The 10,801-nt window shown below is 43.5% G+C and overlaps 1 protein-coding gene across 1 annotated transcript in view; it reads right to left on the minus strand.

Annotated features, from left to right (window-relative positions):
- tyro3 (TYRO3 protein tyrosine kinase) overlaps positions 1-10,801 on the minus strand; it is a 168,981-nt gene that overhangs the window by 48,996 nt on the left and 109,184 nt on the right. Inside the window, exons 10-11 of the mRNA XM_067991213.1 lie at positions 9,314-9,440; positions 6,587-6,687 (exon numbers count right to left, since the gene is read on the minus strand). Of these exons, the coding sequence (XP_067847314.1) occupies positions 6,587-6,687; positions 9,314-9,440 (228 nt within the window). The remainder of the gene's footprint in view (positions 1-6,586; positions 6,688-9,313; positions 9,441-10,801) is intronic.

Below are 10,801 nucleotides of genomic sequence, written 5' to 3' on the forward strand. Positions count from 1 at the left end.
TTCCCGTTGGCTGGGGAGTCCAGAACCAGGGGTCACAGTCTCAAGATACGGGGTATGCCGTTTAGAACAGAGATGAGGAGAAATTTCTTCACTCAGAGGGTGGTGAACCTGTGGAATTCTCTACCACAGAAGGCAGTGGAGGCCAAGTCATTAGATGTATTCAAGAAGGAGACAGATATATTTCTTAATGCTAAAGGGTTCAAGGGATATGGGGAAAAAGCGGAAACAGGGGACTGATCAGCCATGATCATTTTGAATGGCGAAGCAGGCCCGAAGGGCCTAATGGCCTACTCTTGCTCCTATTTTCTATGTTTCTATGTAGGCAGATTGTAATGTTACGTTACAGTCAGCATCAACCTAAAATTACAATCTACATCAATCTAACATTACAATTTGCATCAATGTAATGTTACAATCTACAGGAATGTAACATTAAAATCTACATCATCCTAATGTTAAAATTCACATAAACTTAATGTTACAATCTTCATAAACCAACATTAGAATCTACATTGTTAAAAGCCTACTGGTTCATTAATGTCCTTTAGGGATGGAAACCTGCCCTCCTTACCCGGTCTGGTCTATATGTGACTCCAGTCTCACATTAACATGGTTTACTCTTAACTGCCCTCTAAATGGTCTAGCAAGCCATTCATTTGTATCAAACCTCAAGGCAAATGGGGAAGGGCAATAAAGGCCAGCGAATCCCACATCTCATTAATTAATTTTTAAAAAATCAATCCAATGTTACAATCTACCTCAATCAAATGTTCCACTGTGCATCAGTATAATATTACAGTCTACATCAATTGAACATTACAAGCTTCATCAGCCTAACATTACAATCTACATGAATCAAATGTTACAAAGTGCATCAGTGGAACATTACAATCTACAACAATCGAACATTACAAGCTACATCACCTAACATTACAATCTAAATTAATCAAATGTTACAATCTCCATCAATCTAATGTTACAATCTACATCAATCCAATGTTACAATCTTCAAAAGCCTAATGTTACAATCCACATCAACCCAATGTTACAATCCACATCAATCTAACGTTACAATCAACATCAATCTAAAATTACAATCTACACCAATCCAATATTATGATCAGAATCAATCTAACATTACAATCTACATAAACCTAAAATTACAATCAACATCAATCTAACATTACAATCCACACCAATCTAATGTTGCAATCTACAACAATCTAACATAAAACTACATCAATCTAACATTACAATCGACATCTGCCTCGCATTACAATCTACATCAATCTAATGTTACAATCTGCATCAACCTAATATTACAATGTGCATCAATCTAACGTTACAATCTGCATCAACCTAAAATTAAAATCTACACCAATCTAACAATACAATCTACATGAATGTAACATTATAATCAACATCAACCTAACGTTACAATCTACATCAGCCAAATGTTACAATCTACATCAAAATAAATTTACAATCTACACCAATCTAACATTACAATCTATATCAGCCTAACATTACAATCTACATCAGCCTAATGTAACAATTTACATCAACGTAACATTAAAATCTACGTCAACCTAATGTTACAATCTGCAACTATCTAACATTCCAACTACATTAATCTAACAGTACAATCTTCATCAGCCTAACATTACAATCAAGATCAATCTAATGTTACAATCTACATCAATCCAATGTTACAATCTACATCAACAAAATGCTAAAATCTACATCAACTAATGTTACAATGAACATCAAACTAACAGTACAAACAACATCAACCTAAAATTACAATCTACACCAATCTAATATTATGATCGACATCAATCTAATGTTACAATCTATGTCAATCTAAAATTACAATCGACATCATTCTAACATTACAATCTACATCAACCTAATGTTACAATCTACATCAACCCAATGTTACAATCCACATCAATCTAATGTTACAATCCACATCAATCTAATGGTACAATCAACATCAATCTAAAATTACAATCTACACCAACCCAATATTATGATCAGAATCAATCTAACATTACAATCTACATCAACCTAAAATTACAATCCACACCAATCTAATGTTGCAATCTACAACAATCAAACATAAAACTACATCAATCTAACATTACAATCTACATCTGCCTCACATTACAATCTACATCAATCTAATGTTACAATCTAAATCAATCTAATATTACAATCTACATCAACCTAACGTTACAATTTACATCAACCTAACGTTACAATCTACAACACTGTAACATTAAAATCTACATCAAATCAACGTTACAATCCGTAACAACCTAATGTTACAATGTGCATCAATCTAACGTAACAATCTCCATCAACCTAACGTTATAATATACATCAAAATAAATTTACAATCTACACCAATCTAATGTTACAATCTACATCAAGCTAATCTTACAATCTACAACAATCTAACGTTACAATCTACATCAATCGAACATTACAAAGCGTACCACTGAACCCTGACCAATCACATTTCCTCAGCCCCAGCAGCACAAGAACTAATGGGGTTAAAATCCCTCTGCATGCAACTTTAAGCACAATGGCTAACACCAATTCCTGAGCATGCTATTTTAACAATGTGATTAATGCAAGGGTAGGTGAACAGATGGTTTTGATTTAAGTACATTACACAGAGGGAGGCGAATGTGTGGAACAGACTGCACAGAGAGACGGTGGAGGCGGATAGTGTCAGCAAATTCAAGACAGGGCTGGATTTCTTTTTGACAAAATAAGCAATTGGGAAGCTTTAAGAGAAGGAAAAAAATTGCAATCAGCAAAGTGCGTGCTTGAGCGCCTAACACACCTGTGTGTGCCCTTTTTAGACAGGTATTAAAGTAATGTTAGGAGTTACTACTCTGTAAAATAAATTCCCAATCTCTTTTGAGGCTTCTTAATTTGATTTTTGCCTTTGTGTCCTCTCGTTTTCTATTCACAGTTTGAATCTAATAACTTAGAATCATAGAATCTTACAGCACAGGAGGAGGCCATTCGGCCCACCGTGCCTGTGCCGGCTCTTTGAAAGAGCTATCCAATTAGTCCCACTCCCCTGCGCTTTCCCTGTAGCCTTACAATTTTCCCCTTCAAGTATTTATCCAAATTCATTTTGAAAATTTCTGTTAAATCTCTTTCCACCACTCTTTCAGGCAGTGCATTCCAGATCATCACAACTCGCTATGTAAAAAACATTTCTCCTCATCTCACCTCTGACTCTTGCCAATTACCTTAAATCTGAGTCCACTGGTTACAGACCCTCCTGCCAGTGGAAAGTTGCTCCTTATTCACTCTATCAAAACCTCTGCTTTATGTCCTGATTTAAACTCTGGGCCTCTGCCTGTTCTTGTCTGCCATCTTTGTTTACTTGCTTCCTATCTTATTCTAATCAGTTCACAAATGGCCTTCTGCACCATGATCACATTCACTTTGATGAAGAATCTAGCCCAAGACCATAGCCTATCTTTCTGACTCAGGTACGGTGCGTGAGCAGTACATTCTGTTTGTGCCTCCTCAGTAATGGAAGGCAGAGGAGGGGGGTCAGAACGGATACCGGTCTTGCAATTTTCCATCCCATATGTCCCAAGGTGCTTCACAGGGCACCCAACAGGAAATGGGAGAGAAGTCAAGGGGAGGTGACCTAAGGCATAGTCAAAGAGGCAGATTCACCCCTGGGCTCGCTGTCTTACACTGGCTCCCAATTGGCCTCGATTTTAGAATTCTCATCCTTGTTTTCAAATCCCTCCATGGCCTTACCCCTCCCTCTCTCTGTAACCTCCTCCAGCCCTACAACCCTCCGAGATCTCTGTGCTCTTCAAATTCTGGCCTCTTGCACATCCCCAATTTTCTTTGCTCTACCATTGGCGGCTGTGCCTTCAGCTGCCTAGGCCCCAAGTTCTGGAATTCTCTCCCTAAATCTCTCCGCCTCTCTACCTCTCTCTCCTTTTAGACGCTCCTTAAAACCTATCTCTTTGACCTGTCCTAATATCCCCTTACATGACTCGGTGTCAAATTTTGTCTGATAACACTCCTGTGAAGCACCTTGGGATGTTTTTACTACATTAAAGGCGCTATATAAATGCAAGTTGTTGTTTTGAGAAGACCGATGAAGGAAGATAGAGGCTTTATCAAGGGAACTCCAGAGTGCAGGATTATGATTTCTGAAGGTTCTACCATGGATGCTGGAGCAGAGGGAGAGGGTGATGCCATGTGATTGACCATGGAGGAGAGGCATAGGAGGAGACCGGAGTGATGCAAAATGGCACAGAGAGATCAGAGGGGAAATAGAGGGGCAGAGTGTCACAGTCGCAGTCACATAAGAATCATCACTGATTTTGTCCAGGGCAGTATTGATGCCATGGGTGGGACAAAACCCAGAGTGAAGGGATTCGAATGGAAGGTCATTTGTTTTTTCTTTGGAAAGATAGACATGGAGTTGGGTGGGAACCTTAGACAGGAGATTAATGATGAGGCAATAGTTAGAGAAGATGAAGAGGTCAACGGAGGGCTTAAGGGGGTGGCAATGATGGCAATTTTGGAAGGGGATAGAATGCCGGGAAGAGGTCAGAGGTAGTCGAGTGGTTAGGAGCTGGGTTGGAAAGGGGTTACAGGTTTCATAAAGATGAGCCTAATAATAGCTGGAGAGGGAGGTCGGGAAGAAAGTGCAGAGATGGGGAGACATCCAGGGCAGAGGAGGTAGCTGGATACTAAGAGGCAGAGTTATCCACGAGGACAGCTTCATCTTTATACACAAAGAAATCCTGAACTCCTCACTGAGTGTCAGGAGTGAAGGTGAAAGTGGTGGGTAGGGAGGTCAAAGGAGTGGGTGCAGCGGTGGTTTGGGGTTAACCTTGCCCTACAGTATGGTTCTTGACCGCAGAGAGGGGTAAGTGATACTACTTGAGGTGGTTAAGGCAAATGTGGAGGTTGACAACCAAGGCAATCACCCATCAGGTGTGCTCGAGCATATTCCTTCATATTTGAGGTCATAAAGGTGTCTTGTCGAACCAGGCGAACGGTTGGGATGAGAGGGAATTGTGAGGGATTTGGTGGAGACAAGGGCATGAACAGAATGACAATGATGTCATGCTGTTGACAAACCAGAGGAGAGGGAGTTGGGAGTTGGCAAGATGCTGAGGCAGGAGCAGGGAGGTTGTTTTTGGCAGGGTTGGAAGTTGGTGGCAGAAGTGGAGGAGGTGAGCAAGGAGATGTGGATGATGAGGGAGATGAGGGAGTGATTGAGACCTAGAGTCACTGAGACCTTCCACTATCAGGAAATGGTCTACTTCTTAACAAGTCTTCATAAACAAATACCGTGGATCAATTCCGAATGCAGTTAAAGATGTGTTGAAGTTAATTTTCTTTGTGTCACATAGAAACTCAAAGTTCTAAATGTCTAAAGGCCACAGCGACTAGACATTAACATGTCCTTTCTCAGACAACAGACAGTTGGATCTTATTGTTCCCAGTTAGTTGTTAGTTGTGTAGATGGGGACAGGAAGTTCCTTAAAGGCGCCTTGTCGAACCAGGGGAACAGATGAGAAAGACAGACCAAGTGAGTGGGCAAAACTATGGCAGATGGAGTTCAACGTGGGAAGTGTGAGGTCATCCACTTTGGATCTGGGTAAAATTAATCAAAATATTTTCTTAATGGTGAGAGACCAGGAGGTGTGGAGGAGCAAAGGGATTTAGGTGTCCATGTGCACAGATCACTAAAAGCTAGTACACAGGTACAAAATTAATAAAAAAGGTTCATGGAAAGTTGGCCTCTATCTCAAGGGGGCTGGAATACAAAAGTGAGGAAGTGATGCTGCAGTTGTACAGAACGTTGGTCAGACCCCATCTGGAGAACTCCGTTCAGTTATGCTCACCGCACCTCAGGAAGGATATATTGGTCTTGGAGGGGATACAGCAGATTCACCAGAATGATACCAAGACTTAAAGGGTTAAATTATGAGACCAGTTGCATAAACTTGGTTTGTGTTTCCTAGAGTTTAGAAGATTGAGGGTTGATCTGATCGAGGTGTTTAAAATGATAAAGGGATTCAATAGGGTAGATATGGAGAAACTCTTTCCTCTGGTGGGAGAGTCCAGAACAAGGGGGCATTGCCTTAAAATTAGAGCCAGGCCGTTCAGGGGTGATGTCAGGAAGCACTTCTTCACGCAAAGGGTAGTGGAAATCTGGAACTCTCTCCCCAAAAAGGCTCTGAATGCTGGGAGCCAATTGGAGCTTTCAAGACTGAGATCGATAGATTTTTGTTGGGTAAGGTTATCAAGGGATATGGAACAAAGGAGAGTAAATGGAGTTGAGATACAGATCAGCCATGATCTAATTGAATGGTAGAGCAGGCTCGAGGGGCTGAATGGCCTCCTCCTGCTATAAATGGATTATAATGATGCTCGCTCAGGATCACAAGGCTTGGCACTATCTATATTTGTGTTGGCCGACTAGATTTGATGCTTCACTGGCAAACTGATTATAAACAAAGACAAATCTATGTCTACACATGAATAAAGCAATCAAATAACCAGCGGCTTCACGTACATGTAGCCTCGATGCGCTCTGCTCCTCGACGGTTGTAGGTTCTTCCTGCCCTGTACTGTACCACCTGACCCACTCCGTCGGAAACAGGAATAAAGGCTTCTCTGTGGACAGAATGACTAGTTAAATGAGCAGCTGGAGATGCAATACAATAATCCCACAGGAAAAGTGAACACCACTGAATCACAACATCATCCAGAATGTTACAAAGAGGAGATATTTGTATTTCTCAGCCCTTCACTCAAGAAGATATTTATACACTGACTGGTATCTCACGATCCCCTCCCCCAGGGTGATATTTATACACTGACGGGTATCTCGCGATCCCCTTCCCATGGGTGATATTTATACACTGACTGGTATCTCGCGATCCCCTCCCCCAGGGTGATATTTATACACTGACTGGTATCTCACGATCCCCTCCCCCAGGGTGATATTTATACACTGACGGGTATCTCACGATCCCCTCCCCTAGGGTGATATTTATACACTGACGGGTATCTCGCGATCCCCTTCCCATGGGTGATATTTATACACTGACTGGTATCTCACGATCCCCTCCCCCAGGGTGATATTTATACACTGACGGGTATCTCACGATCCCCTCCCCCAGGGTGATATTTATACACTGACGGGTATCTCGCGATCCCCTTCCCATGGGTGATATTTATACACTGACTGGTATCTCGCGATCCCCTCCCCCAGGGTGATATTTATACACTGACTGGTATCTCACGATCCCCTCCCCCAGGGTGATATTTATACACTGACGGGTATCTCACGATCCCCTCCCCCAGGGTGATATTTATACACTGACGGGTATCTCGCGATCCCCTTCCCATGGGTGATATTTATACACTGACTGGTATCTCTCGATCCCCTCCCCCAGGGTGATATTTATACACTGACTGGTATCTCTCGATCCCCTCCCCCAGGGTGATATTTATACACTGACTGGTATCTCCCGATCCCCTCCCCCAGGGTGATATTTATACACTGACTGGTATCTCTCGATCCCCTCCCCTAGGGTGATATTTATACACTGACGGGTATCTCACGATCCCCTCCCCCAGGGTGATATTTATACACTGACTGGTATCTCCCGATCCCCTCCCCAGGGTCATATTTATACACTGACTGGTATCTCGCGATCCCCTCCCCCAGGGTGATATTTATACACTGACTGGTATCTCCCGATCCCCTCCCCAGGGTCATATTTATACACTGACTGGTATCTCGCGATCCCCTCCCCCAGGGTGATATTTATACACTGACTGGTATCTCGCGATCCCCTCCCCTAGGGTGATATTTATACACTGACTGGTATCTCCCGATCCCCTCCCCTAGGGTGATATTTATACACTGACTGGTATTTCTCGGTCCCCTCCTCCAGGGTGATATTTATACACTGACTGGGGTCTCTCCGTCCCCTCTGTAAGGTTATATTTATACACTGACTGGGGTCTCTCCGTCCCCTCTGTAAGGTTATATTTATACACTGACTGGGGTCTCTCTGTCCCCTCTGTAAGGTTATATTTATACACTGACTGGGGTCTCTCCGTCCCCTCTGTAAGGTTATATTTATACACTGACTGGGGTCTCTCCGTCCCCTCTGTAAGGTTATATTTATACACTGACTGGGGTCTCTCCGTCCCCTCTGTAAGGTTATATTTATACACTGACTGGGGTCTCTCCGTCCCCTCTGTAAGGTTATATTTATACACTGACTGGGGTCTCTCCGTCCCCTCTGTAAGGTTATATTTATACACTGACTGGGGTCTCTCCGTCCCCTCTGTAAGGTTATATTTATACACTGACTGGGGTCTCTCCGTCCCCTCTGTAAGGTTATATTTATACACTGACTGGGGTCTCTCCGTCCCCTCTGTAAGGTTATATTTATACACTGACTGGGGTCTCTCCGTCCCCTCTGTAAGGTTATATTGATACACTGACTGGGGTCTCTCCGTCCCCTTTGTAAGGTTATATTTATACACTGACTGGGGTCTCTCTGTCCCCTCTGTAAGGTTATATTTATACACTGACTGGGGTCTCTCCGTCCCCTCTGTAAGGTTATATTTATACACTGACTCAACAGTGCAGGTCTGAGGTGAGGAAAGGAAAAATAAGTTTTGAAAAATAGGGTAAGTGTCCGCCAGATCTTTAAACATAATTTTAATGAATTCATCCAAACATTTAAATGTAACATCCAGTCATTGATCATGGTGTTTGATCAGACTAGTTCGCTCTCATTGACCGTTACATCTCCAGGTACCGTGATAACGAATGGAAAATATATAACGGCAGATTGTGTCGTGTTACCCAGCATGCTTAGAGGTAGGCAATGTCAGTGGCCTGGTAACCTCAGTGTGTCGGGGGAGGGGGGGTCGGAGTTGGAGGGACACCAAGCAAGAGGGATTGCCCTTTGCTCTAGTTCAGCGACAACACTTTGCATTTATATAGCGCCTTTAACGTAGTAAAACGTCCCAAGGCGCTTCACAGGAGCGTAAATCAGACAAAATTTGACACCGAGCCACATAAGGAGATATCAGGACAGGTGACCAAAAGCTTGGTCAAAGAGGTAGGTTTCAAGGAGCGTCTTAAAGGAGGAGAGAGAGGTAGAGAGGCGGAGAGGTTTAGGGGAGGGAATTCCAGAGCTTAGGGCCCAGGCAGCTGAAGGCACGGCCGCCAATGGTGGAGCGATTTAAAATCGAGTAACAAGCACTCACTCACCCAAACTGCATTTCCTTTCTCCGGATGTGGTGCACAACAAGCAGCACGCTGATTAGAGTTAAGATCGCACAAAGGATGCCAATTATCACAGGTGCCCACGATGTCCTTGGCTTTGGTTCCTCAGGCCCTACGAGAAACAGATTATGAATTATAGGGTAAACCACAGCCAAGCAGTGACAGCAGAGTCCACCGTCTGAGAGCGACCCCTCACAGCCAACCTGGTCACAGAAATAAGAACCAGAGTCGTAATAATTAGAAGGCCCAAAGGCCAAATGATAGGGTGTGCTGTGTCATGCCTGGTCGGGCAAGGGGGCTGCGCATGGTGAGGTTCCCCGACCCATGCCAAGCTGTCAGGGGAGGCATGGAACATAGAGTGGGCAGGAAAAGGGTGGGGATCAAGTGGATAATTCACCCCCGTCCGGTCTTGTGCACTTCCCAGTGGTGGATCCAGGCTTCTAATGGTGGACATGTTCAAACTGGGAAACGTGCCCGCAAGAGAGTCGATAGGAGAAAAGAATAGCTAAATATGGACCCAGAAAATAGGTTAAAAAAACAAATCACTAAAGCTGTAATTAATAGCAGCAGTAATAACGATGATCAGGATGAGGAAGTCACGTTGGGTAATTCAACCTTCAAGTATTAACGTAATGTTTCTCATCACCCAATTTCTAGGGGGAGGAGGGGGGGGTTACAGCACTTGCATGCCGCAGGAGTCAAAAACTGAAGGCACTCAACACGCAGTGGAGCAGAGAGCTGCAGTTCAGAAAGCCCAGCATCTCTAGCAGTAGCAGACCAGTACCAGACTCAGTACCAGATTCAACAACAGCGTCCCTCTCACAGCGGATCCCCTCTCGCAGCGGATCCCCTCTCGCAGTGGATCCCCTCTCGCAGTACTTTATCATGCAGCAATTGGTGATTTGGTGTCTTGGGCATGTGGGGGTCACAGCATGCAAAGTGACAGGGTTAGTCCATACGGACAGTGATCATGCATGTGACGCCACAACACACACAGGCTGTGGATTCACCATTAAAATAGCCAGTCACCTGACAACGAGAATTCAGAGGGGTACTTGGCCTCCAGTACAGCGTGAATCACAGAGAATTAGGAGCAGGACCATGTGACACACATTTCCACAAGAAAGATAATTGTGATGGACAAGGAGCAGGACACGGAGAGATAGTCAACCTCCCAACGAGGAATGAAGAGAAAGGAAAAATGGAACATTAACCTGCATTGTTTATTCAGACTATTCGACAGACAGTGAGTGACTGTGAGAGAGAGGTGGAGAGAGAGAGAGAGAGAGATCACTTTCAACTTCACGGCCTTGTCAGTAACCCGAGAGGAGCAAGTTATTCATTTGTTGTTTAACCTGCCCGAGTCTCATCGTTACAAATTTGACGGAAAATCGGGCAGGTTCTATAAGGGCGAAGTATAAAATGACTCTAGTGTGTGAAAGAAGACAAATAGATGGTCCAGAGAGAGAAACT

The sequence above is a fragment of the Heptranchias perlo genome, chromosome 10, assembly GCF_035084215.1.
Source record: "Heptranchias perlo isolate sHepPer1 chromosome 10, sHepPer1.hap1, whole genome shotgun sequence".
Classification (NCBI taxonomy): domain Eukaryota; kingdom Metazoa; phylum Chordata; class Chondrichthyes; order Hexanchiformes; family Hexanchidae; genus Heptranchias; species Heptranchias perlo.